Here is a 16605-nt window from a genome sequence, read left to right as displayed (position 1 = left end):
CAGTGCCAAATTGTAAAAAGACCTCTGGTCATTTACCAGCAAAATGGTCCAGTCTGAAAGTGGTTAAGAGTGAAGATGAGCTCAGGCGTGTTCGCATGGTTAACGTGCAGAGCCCGCCAGGAAGTCTGCATAGCGCTGCGCTCATCACAGGCCATGAGACATTGCCCTGATGCACCCCGGTGTGCGGCTGCAGAGATCAGGCAATGTCTCACCGCCTGTTAGAGTAGCACTGCGCCACCTTCCTGGCGGGCTCTGCACGTGGACCATGCTAACACGCCTAAGCTCATCCCTAGTTAAGGGGCATACATTTTAATGGTGGTGGCAGTGAAGGAGTGTTCCCGATGGAAAGTCACTTTAAGTTGTCCAATACCAAATGGAGAGCCATCCAAAATGGAAGTTTAGCTTTAAGCACTCCTCCCCCCCTCGTTCACCGCTCAGGTGGCTGACATTGCTCCCAGATTTACTTCCAGGTATCACTGGCTCCGGATCCACGATGACGTCACCTCTGTGCGTGAGCTGCAGGTAACGGCACATGCTAACTGAAGAAACAGCACCTACGTGCCATTGCTTCAGTATTCATGTTTCCCGAAGATATCAGCATATGAAAATATAGGGGACATCTCCTAAATCGTGCAGGTTTAGGAGATATCCAAGGTAACTACAGGACAGATTTATTATTTTAATAATAATAAAAATTTTAAAGTTTACAATCACTTTAAAAACTGCTGTTAGGTTTATATGAGTTTCAATTCCTTCAAAATTATAGTGGGGGGGATGAGAATTCTTAAAAGGTATACAGAACTTTTACCTGCATTAGAAAGAAGACAGAACTCAGAATAAATGCCCTAAGGTAATAGATCAGAGCAGGGTGGGGCAAGCTAGATAAAGCACTAGATGACTCATGGCAGGAATCTGTCCTCTATAGAAAACACAGAAGTCTCAGCATAATCCCCCAACACAGGCTGGAATGTTCACTGTATGAAACAGGGTTAAGCCCCCTACACAGATTTTCTGCTGATTTTGGTCTTCAGGTTTACCGAAACCATGTAGTGCAAGGGCCTGCCTGATTGTATACACACTGACACTCCTAAGGTTTGACCTCATATTACATGGTTTTGGTAAATCTGAAGGAAAAATAAAAACAGCAGAAAATCTGAGTGTGTATGGGGGCTTTAGGCTGCACACATTGGGGATGATTTGCTAGAACTGGAGAGTGCAAAACCTGGTGCAGCTGTACATGGTAGCCAATCAGCTTCTATTTTAGCTTGTTCAATTTTTAACAGCCATACACAGAGAAAAAGGTCTTTCCTGCAACCAGGGGTTGGAAAGTAAATTTGCTTGATTATCCCCCTCCCCAATCAACGCAGACAGGGTTGGTGCAGGAATCCTTCCTGCCAGGCCACTGTCTTCTCCCCCCCGCCAACAAATAGAGCTTTCTTTTGGTGGTATTTGATCACCTCTGCAGTTTTTATTTTTTGAGCTATGAACAAAAATAAATAATGGCGGACACTTTTGGCACCATTCACATTTATAAAGCAATCAGTGCAATTAAAATGCACCGATTACTGTGTAAATGTGACTGGCAGTGAAGGGGTTAACACTAGGTGGCGCTGTAGGGGGGTTAATTGTGTCCTGGGGAGTGATTCTAACTGTGGGGGGAGGGGCTGTGTGTGACATCACTCATCACCACTTTAGATTACAGGGAGTGGTGATCAGTGACAGTGTCACTAGGCAGAACAGGGAAACGCTTGCTCACATTAGTATCTGCCTGTTCTTCAACTCCGAGACGATCGCGGGTATCCCGCGGTCCGATTCACGGAGCTCGTGGTGCACATGCACCTGCTATACAGACCTCGCGAGATCAGGCACATTAACGTGATTTCGTGTAGCAGAGCCAACCTGCTGCAGTAAAACTGCGGCGGCTGGTCCGCAATCGGTTAACCGAATCAACCCCTTGGAATATTTATTTGCAGGCTGTGCTAAAATAAACAGATAACCCCATCCAAGCTATACAGTGCAAATGGGATGATCTCCTTCTGCAGCCACTGTCTGTCAGAAAACCCAAACAGCAAATGTATCCAATTGGTTCTTTCCATTTTTATTTTTTATTTTTTATTTTTTTAAGGGAGGGTCCTTAAAAGAGAAGTAAATATATATATTTTTTTTATTCCCCTGAACCATACTTACCTTGGTGAATGCAGCATCGGTTTGATGCCGCGTCTGTCACCCGCTGCCTCTACAGTGAGCAAACACCACTGATTACTTGGTTTTCAGAGCTCCGTGAGCAGAGAGCCAGCATCAGTCACAGCTCTCTGCCCCCCTCACTCATGGGAGCGGCCGTCTCAGGCTCTCAGCGGCTCGCCAAGAGGCTGAGACAGGTGTCAGTCCAGACACATAGTCGCAATGGCGTGGTGCCTGGACTGAAAATTGGTGAAGGCATCAGAGAGCAGTCTAAAGCCAGCTCTCTGCTAAAACCAGGTCACAGGAGTGCAAAACAAACTGCACTCCTGTGATCCATAGGAGAAGTACAGCCAAACAAGCTTTGGCTTTACTGCTTTAAGTTTTGACAGGCACCCATTCTCACTTCTGCTCGGATCACCTAGGCGGAAGTTCTCCTCTCTGCAGTCTTTTGGGACATGTCCCAGAAGACTGCTGGACCATTCAGCAGGTATCGTCTGATTTGCTTGTGCGCAGCTGGCTGTGAAGCCGCAATCCGTCACAACTGGGTGCCCACAGTTGAAATGCCGATGCCAGGGAGAGGAGAGGGAGAGGAGCGATGCTTCGGATGACCACTTTGCCGGATCCTGGGATAGGCGAGTGTATATTTGTTAATAAAGTCAGCAGCTACACTTTTTGTAGATGCTGACTTAAACATGTGGAACGTCTCTTGAAGGATGTCGGGCTGCAAGTGGCCGGCAGGGCCACCCAAGTAGCTCATTTGTTGCTGGTTCCTCATGAACCGGAAGGAATTAGTATAGTGGTTATGCAATTTTACGATTGGCGCATGAACATATGCACACCCATCTTTTCAAAGAAAGGTAAAGGTGGTGGCTGTTACCTTAGGTTTAGGAACATCTAGCACACTTTTACAGAAGCTCTGAATATACAAATATATTTCTTCCGTTTATAAGGTTAGGATCCTTTAGGCCAGGTTTACATTGTTGTGCTGTGATAACCAGTGTTAATTTCATCAATGGAAACGTTTGTCAAAAATGACAAGCACAATCACAAGTACAGTAGATCTTCGTCCACCGACAAAAACTGACGTTTACCCTCGTGAACCAACTTCAGGTTTTTCATGGAGCGACCCCCATTTCCGCAGTCTGCTCCCAGCAAGCATTACAGGCAGGGCTGGGACAAGGGGTAGGCAGGAGGGGCGGCTGCCCTGGGCACTGTGGTTTCATGTGAGGTGGGGGGGGGGGGGGCACTGAAAAGAGATTGGGGGGAGGGAATTTGTGTTGGAAGGGAGAATTTTGGGGGCAGCAGGGGATAAGAAATTTTAGGAGGGGTGTTTTTTTTTATTTTATTTTTTTAGGAGGATCTGTGTTGGGAGAGTGGATGGAGGAAGAGGATTTGCGCTAGAAGGGTGCATGGTAGGTGTGGGGGGGAGGGGGGTCATGCTAGTAGGGATGATTGGGGGGGTATTGAGAATGTGTACATGGGTAAATTTGCGGGGTAGAGGATTTGTGCGATGGGAGGAGGGATTTCAGCAGGGAGGCAGATTTGTACTTGGAGGGGGGGGGGGGGGTTATGCTTAGGAGGTAAGCATGCAGATTAGTGCTCAATTTTTTTTTGGGGGGGGGGGGGGAAGGGGTTTGCTGACATATAATGCTCATATCTTGGTGGGCAGTGGGGCACTGTTTGGCATTTCCGCCCTGGGCTCTATATGTCCCGACACTGATTACAGGCCTCTGACAACTGCCAGTGGCATCCAGGGCACCCTGTAGCATTGCAGGCCATCCCTCAAACCACCATCCAGAGCACTGTGCAGCTTTACAGGCCTCCTCAAACCACCATCAAGAGCATGCTACAGCTTTACAGGTCTCCTCTGACTACCACCCTGAGCTTAACAGGCCTCCTCAGACCACCATCCAGAGCACTGTGCAGCATTGCAGGCCATTCCTCAGACCACCATCCATAACACGCTACAGGTCTCCTCTGACTACTGCCCAGAGCCGCTCAATATGAATCTGTTTGTTCAAACCTTAATACCATAAATAAGGGGAGGAGGAAGAGCTGCTGACGTAATGTGATGCGCCCCAGGATATCTGTCAAAGACAGGTATCTCCTCCCCTACCAAAAAAGTGCCAAATGTGGCACCGAAACTCCGCTTTAACTGGTTTTTATTAAATAGCTGCAACTAAGAAAAAACGTGTCAATATTTTTCAAATGGGTGTGCCATTCTGTTTGAAATATATTATTGGCTGACATGGATATCTGCCCTTTGTACATTAATGGTTTTGAGCGCTGCTTTATTAAAAAAGGCCTGCAAGAGTTACAATACGATGTTGAAAAAAGCATTAATCAACAATGTGCAGATGTGCCCTATGGCAGCAGAAGACTTGAGCAATAACTGAATTACACTGAAAGTGAATCACAGTATACATAAAGTCCCCGTCGGCAACAAGGCGGAGCACTCCCTGTATTTACAGAATCAGAGGACACGGACGTAAAGTGAACATGCCAGGATGAAGCTGGGCTAGTGTTATTTTAGAGACTACAGAACTAAAAAGGAACCCAAAAAAACACATGGAAATGATCTTTCAGCATTTATACCCATAAAAGGGCTTGTCTACACGGGCATCAAACCCAGAAGGAAGCCAAATGCAGCCAACGCATGCTTTAGAGGCACTTTCAGGGAGATGCATTTACCGCATATTCACACTGCCTTCCCATAAAAAAAAAAAAAAAAATTGTCCAGACACGTACTAGGAAACACTACACTTCTAAGAATACAACACAATGTGATGCACGCCAAAGTAAATAACGAATGCAAGTGAACCCAGCTTGATATGATCCTCTTTAAAATTTCAAACACCATGTTCCTGATTTCTCTAAAAACTTTACTAACACATGCCAGTAGTACAAACTCCTTTTGGGAGAGATAGTTAGCAGATTTTTTCCATCTGTCATAAACATAAATGTGTTAAAGAGGAACTCAACCATCATATCCTTTTTAACCAAGGAAGCTGCCATCTTTTTTTTTCCCCCAAAAAGAAAGGAAGCTGCCATCTTAGCCTTTGATTTGCAACTGCCATGGTTCTGTACGTGATCAGTAATGACACCAGCCATTTGATTGACAGACAGTTTGGTTGACATCACAAGCAAATATGACAGTTAACAATCCCAGGAATAACAGTTTTAACTTTTTTCTTTTTTTAATTGATGGGTTTATTTCCACTTTAACAATCGCAGCACATCTCTTCAACAAGGTCAGCTACAGAAGTAGCAGATGTCTGCCCAAGAACATGTAAGGAAACATTAGTCTGTCCCTGATGACTAAGACTCATCACTATCCTCACACCACTCAACCAAACTCAAAAATGATTGAAGGTGGATGGGCACAGTTTACTACATACTTCAAGCAGGTTGCATAGATATTCTCCAACAGGTAAGGTGGAAACCTCTAAAACACAACTCCAGACCGGATGAAGTCCCCAGTTTGTTAATTCTTAGATGCTGTCATTAGCGTTTTCTATTCCAGAAGCAATCTTTTTTCCCCCATATCTACCCAATAGGACTGTCTATCATCAACTCAAGTCTTCTTGTATGACCCAACAGCTAAATGTTGTCAGTATCTACATTCATGGAGGGGTATTTACTAAGATTGGAGCAGAGAGAATCCGGAGAAACCAGCTTATAGCTTTCATTTTCAAAGCTTAAAGTGGACTACTGAAGCCATTACTGATACTGGATCATGGATCCGGAGCACCTTCATAATAGGAAAGTATAGGCATCTTTTCTTCCACAGGGTAGAGAGAATAGTCTTAGAATGGAGGTGGGAATACGTTTAGACTTTGTTTTTGACAGCGCTTCAACTGAACACACAGAGGCTAGAAGCAGATTCGTTACCATGCACGACTGCTCCAGTTTTGATAAACACCCCTCTCATGGTGTTGCAGTCTGAGAAGATTTTAACATGATGAAAGTCTCCAGTAAATCAATGCTTGAATAGCGCTCATTAGTGTGTCAGAAACAATCTTTTTGCCCCCTCCCAAAACGTATGACTAACCCAAGCCGTCCTGTCCAAATTCAAAACCTGAAAGCTGTCAGCAGGCATCTACATAAGATGGAATTTATCCAAACTGAAGCAGCGGGGATCTGGAGCCGTTGTGCATGGCAACCAACCATGCTTCTCTCTTTAAATTTTCAAAGCCTAACTAAAACAGGCTAAAAGACAAGTTCTTATCAATTTCCCACTTGGTGTTCTTTTCCAATAGGATGGGAAATGTTTTGGCCATTCTTTCGTTTACGATTCATGTGATCTGATCTTACCATATGTAAATAAATAAATAAATAAATAAACCTCAGGGATTGTCAGTTCATAAGTGCAACAACCCAAGTCAACTAATCAAAAAGCACCTTTTATGTTTCAGCCCATTGCGAGGAACCGGAGACCCGATTCCTAATTGGTCATCATGACCTAACTGAAAGGCACTGCTCTTCCACGCTAGAATTCAAAATGTGTTAAATACACTGTCCACCTAGAAGTCTGGGGGGGACGGGGACTTATTAAACCTACTTGCCCAAAGTACAGACTCATATAGATTAGTTATAAACCACTTCTGTTTTCATTCTGGTGTGTGTGTGTGTGTGTGTGTGTGTGTGTGTGTGTGTGTGTGTGTGTGTTTTTAATTTTTCCCTCTTCAACACTAGTGTATTCCTCTCAGACAATAAGTGTCCACTAATTTAAAATTACAATTGTTTGATCAGTTAAAATCCATTCTATTTTGATCATCCACTCAGCTAAAACATTTGGATTTAAACGTTTATTAAAAAGGAAAAAAAAAAAAAAAAAGGAAATTGCTTTGTGTATGGTCAAGGACAACATTCATATCTTTTTCCTATAAAGTGCAGTTTCAATATTTTAAAGCCGAATACCAGGAATTGAGCTCCTTTGTATAAACTGAAGGCACACTGAGTTAAGTCCAAAGCAGTGAATGACATCTCCTGAACATAGATAGCTATCACTGTAGTTTCGGAGACCAATGCTGATCCTTCAGGTCTCAGCATCTTCGATTAGTAAGGCTCCAGTCACACTTGTGCGACTTAAACATGCGATTGTCACTGTGACTTTACAGTGCAACTTGATGCAACTTTGGATGAGTACAACTTTGGTTTTACAAATGTGATTGTTTTAATTGTGTTCTACAAAGTCGTTAGACATGCAGAAGGATCCAAATTGGTTGAAAAGCGCTCGACCGATTTGAAATCTGTGTGAAGAATAGCTGGTTGTTAAGGAGCAGGCCAAGAGGCTGGCTGCTGCATCTGTAACAACTGATGACTCAGTTGTCAGTGGGTTTCTCTTCTGGTCTAGTATGCATTTGAGACGAACCCCATGCCAAAATGTAAAAAAAAAAAAAAAAAAAAAAGAAGAAGAATATACCAGGCGGACAAGGGCCTCTTTCCAACAACCCAGGCAGGTGGCTGTGGGGCTTAATCGGACTCTGGAAGCCCCTTTAACAAGGGGTTCCCCAGATCCCGCCCCCCCCGTTTGGATGAGTAGAGGTACATAGTAGCCCTAACCAATCACGAAAAAAATAAATAAATAAATAAATAAAAAAAAGACAAAAACAACTAAACACAGGTTTTTGAAAAGTCCTTTACTAAAGAAAAAAAAAAAAAGAAAATCTCCCCCACTGTAGATCCATCCTTAATCACGATGCCTGCCGCCAACCCCAAAAAAGAAAAAAATAAGAACTCTCAGGTCCCAGCTCCACCATCCGACAGCTCTTAAATAATTAAGGGGGCAGGGCCATCTGGTGGCACCGTCCCCTTATCGACTAAGGGCATACTAGGTCAGTGATGTCACAAGGGGCAGGCACCATCCAGTGATGTTACAGGGGTTATTCAAGAACTGTCAGCTGGCTGGAGCCTTCATCGGAACCAGAGGTGCCAGCTGCCCGCCCTCCCCCCCTTTTTTGGGTCAGCGGTGTAGGCGGATATCGTGACTGACGATGGATCTACACCAGGGAACATTTTTAGTCTTTTTTCTTTTTTTTAAAGGAATTGTCAAAAAACTGCCTACTGTAATTTTTTACATGACTTTTTTTTTGGGTGAAGGCGTGGCATGTGGACTGGTATGGTTCAGGAGGTCTTTCCAGACCTGCCACGCTGCATGCTTGATTAAGGGTCTGGTATGTATTTTGGGAGGAGATCCCTTAAAATCCATACCATTGTCTGCATTCTTTTGTTTCTTTTGGCTGTCAGTGGGGAAACCCGATGACAGCTGATGAGTCATTAGTTGTTAAAGGACACAGCGGTCTGCTTCCTAGTCCACTCCTTGACAACCAGCTATTCCTTCACACAAAATTCGGAGCGCTTGATACATTTTCCCACCAATTTGAAATCCTTTAGTTCTGAAAAATCTCAAATTCATTTGAAAAACGAATAAAGGAAACAAAACCAAAAAGCAGTTGAACAAGTCTAAACATTGCACACAAGTCACATGTGTATCATGCAGATGTGACTTTTGAGGATTTACATTGAAGTCTATGTGAACTTGTTCACAAAATACAAAGGATTCTCTGAATGGGCAGCAGAGGGAAGGGACAGACATAGCTGCTCTGTGTGCCTCTCTCCCCTTTCTCAGGGATGAGCCATAAACCTGTCAGACACAAATAGAGATAAGTTCAGGTGAAGGAATGCACCTCTTTGGACTTACTCATAGTGTGCCTTCACTGTATACAAAGTGGCTGAATTCCTGGAATTCAGCTTTAAATATCACACCATAAAGCCGGAGGTGTGAATGCAATCTAAGCCTGATGTCAGATGAGCGAATCTGCCGCTAGAAAAAAATTGCCAGTAGCAGGATCCCTAAAAGGCAGACTGTCTGTCCCTATGAATTTGCTCCCTCTGTAGCCAGACGCAGCGAGTGTCTTCTCGGTCCTGGCCTAAAAACTCTACTGAATCTTGACTGCTGATGAGAGGGACATCTCAAAGGCTCAGCTACAGTGACAATGATTCCAAAGAGACAGAAAGGCATTCTCTTAGCGATTCTGACAAATTGCCAGCGGCAGAGTGGCCCATCTGACATTTACCTAGTAGTACTCCTAAGGCTGGTGTCAGACAGGTGATATATGTGCAGCAATCTTTCCCCCCCTCCCTTCTTGGTCTGAAGGACGGCGTCAGACATGCGACTCTGCCCCTAGCAATCCCACTGCTGTAGATTTGTCAAACTTGTCAGGATCACTAAAGAGGCTACTTGTTTGTCCCTATGGAATCGCTCCCTCTGTAGTCAGATGCTTCATCAGCAGCACTTGGGCCAGTGAGAGACATCTCACTGCATCTGGTTACAGAGGAAGCCATTCACAGGCAGCCCTTTACTTAGAGATCCTGATGGCGACTTGTGTCCACAATGGTCATCAGCATTCAGCCATCTGTACAGAGTGCAAATTTCACCGGATTTCCGATAAATCAGGCAAAATTTGCTTTGTGGATAGCCCCGCCCAACTGCCTTTGACTGGAGGGAAAAAAAATTAAAAAAAATCAATGGAGCTGGGTGAAAATCTGTCCAATCACTGCAAACATACAACAGTCCAGCAGGGGGAATTGTCCATCTATGCCAGGAGTCTCCAAACTTTCTAAACAAAGGGCCAGTTTACGGTTCTTCAGGCAGGCCAGACTTTGACCAATGGGAGTAGAAAAGATGCCGACGTCAGTGGGAAAAAACAACGCCCCCATTGTTTGTTTCTATGGGAGAAATTGTGCCCCATTATTGGTGTAAGTGGAAAGAATTACGCCCCATTATTATCATCATTGGGAGGAATTGTGCCCCCTTTGTTGGTTGAATTCTGCCACATTGTTGGTGTCACTGGGAACAAATGTGCCCCGTTTATTGGTGTCAGTGAGGGCAATTATGCCCCAAGGGTCGGATAAAAGCAATCGGGCCCCCTGGCCGCAGTTTGGAGACCACTGATCCATGCATTTTAGTGTGAATGAGGGAAATCGGTGGGTTCAAATCAACCATCGTTTTCTACTGTATTGACGAGAAAACTTGGGCGGGATGGAAAAATTGTCCTTCTTAAAAAGTACACATTTCTAACAGTGAATGTGGTTTTCATTTGTGAAAGTTCATTTATTCCAAAAACGAATGTTAAAAAAGGCAAACAAAAGACTTTGAATGGCATTCGTCAAGTCATTGGATGTACAGAGAATGTTCATTCAGAAATCTGCCAGCGATTGGCTAGCTGGGCACTTTTTTTTTTTTTTTTTTCCATTCAGGCTGTAAAAATCGAGTCAACCCTACACACAAAAAAATAAAATATATATATATATATATATATATATATATATATATATATATATATATATATATATATATATATATATATATATATATATATATATATATACACACACACACACACACACACACACACACACAATAATGGCAAATACAACTGACAATTCAGCCAAGAAATCAGAACCATAAGAGTGTTGATCATTTTGTTATTAAATTACATATAAGATTTATAGAATATGTAAATATGTTATATTATTTACAAAAAAACATACTTGGCCAATTATATTTTGTATAGACACACTATTATGTAGTGATATATTTTTTTCCCCTATATCTCTGATCAACATAATAAAATATATACATAAGAACTACACTACATAATAGTGTGTTTATATAAAATATAATTGGCAAAGTATGTTTTTTTTGTAAATAACATATTTACATATTAAATTACATATAAGATTTATATAATAACAAAATTATCAACACTGTCATGGTTCTTATTTCTTGGCTGGATTGTTCAGTTGTATTTGCGTCTCAGAAGTTTGCGGTGTGTGGATGGTCATTGGCGTGTGAGATTTTTATATTATTACAATTATGTTTCTTACAGATATACAGTATTCTGTTTCATATGTACACGATATATTCTAAAATGCAAATATATTAAGGGATTATGTAAATGTTTATGCATACATTATATTTGTACATGTGTATAGAATTTTCCTTCTGAACCCACAGTATATCTGTGTAATTATACTTTGTATATATGACGATTGTTGTGTATAGATTGTGTTGATGTGAAGGGTTTGTTCTTGCAGTGTCTCGGTGGGACATCTCCCCCTATGGACTCCCCCCGTCCCTTTAAACTCCCATAGAGAAGAATGGAGAGGAGAGATCTCCGGAGGTGGACGGACCCCTCCCGGCTCCCCACTTGTCGGAGTGGAATGAGGGGCCCCGAGGTGGGGGGGGGGGTGAGGGGCCCCGGGCAGGCTCTGGCATCCTCGGGGGTCTCTTACCTGGATGAATTGGATGGTGAGGGCGCTCTTGCCCACTCCTCCTCCTCCCACCACCACCAACTTGTACTTCTCCACCGGGGCGGACGACTCCTTGGTGCTCATGGTCGCTCGGTGTGTGTGTGGTGTGCTCGGCGCCGGGAATACAGAAATCACAGAGCGGAGAACTTTCACCTCCACAAACTTTCCATAGAGTCCGTCCCCGCAAAAAAAAAAAAAAAAAATGGCGGCCCTGCCCTATCCTGAGCTCCGCCCTGGGGCGGGGCCGAGTCATGAATATTAATGAGGAGAGGTGTCCGGGCCTGTGCACACACTCTTCCCTATTTGGTGAGGGGCCGCGAGCCGGTCATTGGGGTTTCCGAGCGGTCCTAAGTCCCGCAGAGCCGGCCACAGCTCATCCTATATGGGGGCAGAGCTCCCAACTGTCCCTGATTTCGAGGGACTGTCCCTGAGCAATGTCCCTCTGCCCCCCTCGTTTTGGTCTAATCTATATAGTTGTATATAAAATGCACTTTTTATCTATCAAAAAGTGTTTTCCAACGGTAAACCCAGACATCTCAGGTCTCCCGGAATGTGCGGGAGAATCCCGCACTTTTGCGGTGGTTCCAACATACCAGCAAGCGCCTCCCAATCTCCCGGGAATGATCAGTGCAGCGGGGATCAGCTGTGATCACCCATCTCCTTTGTATAGACTTTTAGCTGACAGCCGCTTCTCCTTCTCCCTCCTGCGGCTGTCAGCTAAAAATCTATACAGGGAGATCGGTGATCACAGCTGTTCCCCGCCGCTCTGATCATCCCCAGCTGTTCTGTGTACTCCTCCCCCGGCCCCCTCTGTGTCCTTAACCACCCCCCTCCCCGTTCTCCTCTGGCCCCCTCCATGTCCTTTTCTACCCCCGTTCTCCTCCGGCCCCCTCCGTTTCCTTATCCACCCCCCCGTTCTCCTCCGACCCCCCCCCATGTCCTTCTCTACCCCCCTTCTCCTCCAGCCCCTTCTGTGTCCTTCTCTACCCCCGTTCTCCGGCCCCCTCTGTTTCCTTCTCCACTCCCCCCCATTCTCCGGCCCCCTCCATGTCCTTCTCTACCCCCGTTATCCTCCAGCCCCCTCCATGTCCTTCTCTACCCCAGTTCTCCTCCGGCCCCCTCCATGTCCTTCTCTACCCCAGTTCTCCTCCGACCCCTTCCGTGTCCTTCTCTACCCCCATTCTCCTCCAGCCCCCTCCATGTCCTTCTCTACCCCCTCCATTTCTTTATCTACCCCCGCCCCGTTCTCCTCCAGCCCCCTCCATGTCCTTCTCTACCCCCGTTCTCCTCCAGCCCCTTCCGTGTCCTTCTCTACCCCAGTTCTTCTCCGGCCCCCTCCATGTCCTTCTCTACCCCGTTCTCCTCCGGCCCCTTCCGTGTCTTTCTCTACCCCAGTTCTCCTCCAGCCCCTTCCGTGTCCTTCTCTACCCCAGTTCTCTTCCGGCCCCCTCCATGTCCTTCTCTACCCCAGTTCTCCTCCGGCCCCCTCCATGTCTTTCTCTGCCCCGTTCTCCTCCGGCCCCTTCCGTATCCTTCTCTACCCCCGTTCTCCTCCAGCCCCTTCCATGTCCTTCTCTACCCCTGTTCTCCTCCGGGCCCCCTCCATGTCCTTCTCTACCCCGTTCTCCTCCGGACCCCCCCATGTCTTTCTCTGCCCCATTCTCCTCCGGCCACTTCCGTGTCCTTCTCTACCCCCGTTCTCCTCCGGCCCCCTCCATGTCCTTCTCTGGCCCCCTCCATGTCCTTCTCTGCCCCATTCTCCTCCGGCCCCCTCCATGTCCTTCTCTACCCCCGTTCTGCTCTGGCCCCATCCATGTCCTTCTGTGCCCCGTTCTCTGGCACCCTCCATGTCTTTCTCCGCCCCCCATTCTCCTCCGGCCCCCTCCATGTCCTTCTCCCCCCATTCTCTTCCGGCCCCCCTCGTCCCCCACAGCTGGCTCCCCTCCTCTCCTCTCCTGCCGGCTGCGGGGGGAACTAGTTAATGGACGCTCCTGCATCCTGCGATAAATGAACAGCGTAAACTGTGCTTACTCTGCTCAGTTTATGAATGGACAGGAGCCTTTGTCTCCTGTTCATTCATCTTTAGTGCTGAGAAAGTGACTGGGGAATGTGTCTGTCTCAAAGGGGAGATGACAGGGGTCATCTCACCAAAGCCCCCCCCCCCCCCCCAAAAAAAAATATATATATATATATATATAAAAGTGTAAAAAAATAAAAAAACTACTGAAACCACTCTCCCCTGCCCTACCAACACTGTCCACTGCCCCAACCCCCTTCCCCCAAAAAGCATTGTGAAAAACAAAATAAAAAACAGAGGCACTGTGAAAAAATACTGAAAAGGTGATTTAAATAATATTTTGCTGCGGGGTTGGGGGGCGTTTGCAGGCGCAAATCATCACCTCCCTGAGATTTCTGCAGGTTGGGATGTCTGTAAACCTTTCATCTGAACTCTAAATTGTTGCATTTGTAAATTCCAAAAAGCCAATATAAAGGAATAGTAGCACTAAAAAAATGCAGTTGTGGATTTCATAAATTTTTGGGGGGGTTAATTCTCCTTTAAGGGGGTGTGGCAGGAGGCGTGTCCTATGCCTACATACATTTGCTAGTAGGTGTCTCTCATTCCCATCTCAAACTGTTGGGAGGTATGTTTGAGCGCACATCACATCAGGGAAAGAAGTCTTCGAACCCTTTTTTAAAATACACAGAGGTGTCAATGCATGGGGGCACCATTATGAATTAGCAGCACCACATTTATGCGTGGGTCAGGAACGCACACAGGCACACGTCAGCAACCTGCACATATATGAACTCACATCTAAGCATGTCAGGAACACTCACAAAATTGCATGCTTTCCCAACTCATAGAGAAACAAGCTTCACTTTACCAAATGTGTAATCAATTGTTAATGGTTCCCCCACACATCTGCAAATGCACACATTTTCACACACACACCAAACTTGCATGGTGCCGTGCATTTTTGGAACAGAGTCAGGGACTTCTTTTCTGTGCTTTTTACACATAGTGTAGCCATTGAAATGAATGAGCGGCCTTACATATCGACACACATAAAACCCATGCAAATTTTCCCCCCATGCACACAGTATTGTAAACCAAAGGGTAAGGGCTTCACACCCCACAGATGCAAACAAGCACAATCGCATTCCTGTGCGTTGTTTCAATTTCAATTTCATTTAAAGGCAGATACTTTTGACAATATAGTGTATTTGAACCAAGCCCAGTGTCTAAAGCACCGCATTTAAATGTGCACATCTAAATGCAGCACCATAGGAACCACACAGCTGCAATAGCCGCACAACAATCACAGCAAAACACTCCTTTAAAAATTGTGCAATGATTGTTGCCCTAAAAAGCAGGAGCTTATTTTTGGGTGACAAATGCGCATAGGCCAGGCCATTCAGGTGATTAGGCTATCCCTACGTGACACGCAGAATCCTGTGAGAGCAATGCCTCGTACACATGATCAGACTTTCCGACAACAAAACCATGGATTTTTGTCCGAAGGTTGTTGGCTCAAACTTGTCTTGCATACACACGGTCACACAACGAACGTAGTGATGTACTAGACGTACTACGTGGTTTTTCAGCTCTTTAGCGCCACCCTTTGGACTCCTTCTGCTTATTTCATGTTAGTGGAATTTTGGTGAGTGTTGATTCGTGCTTTTCTTTTTGAGCTTTTCAGTTTGTGCGTTTCAGTTTCTGAACGTCCTTTCGTGAACCAGCCATGTTGCAGAATGAATCGGAGGAGATAACATGTTATAGATCATTGGCCTTGGAGTTATTGCTTTGACATTATTTTTTTGGTTGAATAATGATTTGTTATATTTTCTATATGTTTGAATGCATAGAATGCACTTTTTGGTTAAGTTCTATTGGCAGATAGCATGTCTATTTTTTTTTTTTTTAATGCACAATAAAAAAATTGTGGAGAATACTTGGCTATGTGTTTTACTTCAAATCACAGTCTGGAAGTAGGCAGTTACAAAAAAAAAAAAATACAATGTAAAATTGACAAGGGACACCAACATAGTTGTATCTTTGTTCTTAAAACAAATGCCGCGTACACACGATCGGACTTTCCGGCAGAAAAAGTTAGATGGAATCATTCCGTCGGATATTACGATCGTGTGTGTGGGTTTTGTGACGGAACCGATCCCACACTCCGATTGAGGGCTTCAGTCTATATACTGCTTCCTAAGTCTTTATATAGAGATCAGACATTCCACCCGCTCACAAGCACAAAGCAAGACGACACTCGCTTAGCTGCTCAACATGGACTGATTTATTAGAACCAAAATGCCAAGTATTTATAATAGGGTAGATGACTAAAACCTAGTATACAGGAAACGAACAAAACTCTGGACAGACGCACTCCGGATTAGATGAAAAATGAAAATGCCTTTATTTCTTTAAGTGAAAAAACTCCACATCACAGCAAAAGGAAAAAGCATAGAACAAAATTTATGACGCGTTTCACGCTAAAACCAGTGCTTAATCATAGCTAGCTTTTGTTCAAAATGAAAAACAAATATATACTATATAGGAGTCAACACGTGATAGTAAAATCAAGAGTGGAAAGCAGTGACTGATGGACTATCATCGTGAAGTCTCCACACATGTGTCTCCTGCACTTGATCATTAGGTGACCAAGAGTGTAAAAGTGAAAAGAAAAAAGAAAGAGAAAATGAGGAAAAAGAAAAAAAAGGAAAAAGGAAAGAAAAGGAAACAGGGGGGGGGGGGAAAGAAAAGAAAAAAGGGAGGAAGAAAGAGAAGGAAAAAAGAGGGAGAAGGGGAAGAAAAGACGGGGGGAGAGGGGAGGGGGGGAGAGGGGAAGGAGTGGAGGGAAAAGGGAGGATGAGAGGAAAAAAAAAAGAATAGTAAAAGAAAAGAGAGAGGGGGGGGGGGAAGGGGGGAGGACAGGGGAAGGGAAGGAAAAGAAAAGGGGGAAGAGGGAGGGAGAAAGAACAGGAAAAGGGAAAGAAGAAAAAGAGAGAGAGAGAGAAAGAGAGACCCCTAGTTCTGAATCAATTGTGTCAATATATGTGAAAAATGGTTGAATGAAACAATATGTAAATGTGTGAATGATA

The 16605-nt window shown here is 44.7% G+C and overlaps 1 protein-coding gene across 1 annotated transcript in view; it reads right to left on the bottom strand.

Moving 5' to 3' along the window:
• The window catches only part of RRAS (RAS related), an 83530-nt gene extending 71832 nt beyond the window's left edge, over positions 1-11698 (bottom strand). The window contains exon 1 of the mRNA XM_077457186.1: positions 11482-11698. Coding sequence (XP_077313312.1) covers positions 11482-11583 — 102 coding nt within the window. The 5' untranslated portion in view covers positions 11584-11698. The remainder of the gene's footprint in view (positions 1-11481) is intronic.
• Between the last annotated feature and the right edge of the window lie 4907 nt (positions 11699-16605).

Source organism: Lithobates pipiens, unplaced genomic scaffold, assembly GCF_037356315.1.
Source record: "Lithobates pipiens isolate NorthernLeopardFrog02 unplaced genomic scaffold, aLitPip1_a1.2 Scaffold_27, whole genome shotgun sequence".
Lineage (NCBI taxonomy): Eukaryota > Metazoa > Chordata > Amphibia > Anura > Ranidae > Lithobates > Lithobates pipiens.
Note: the sequence above shows the minus strand (reverse complement) of the source record. Positions and strands in the feature narration are given on the sequence as shown.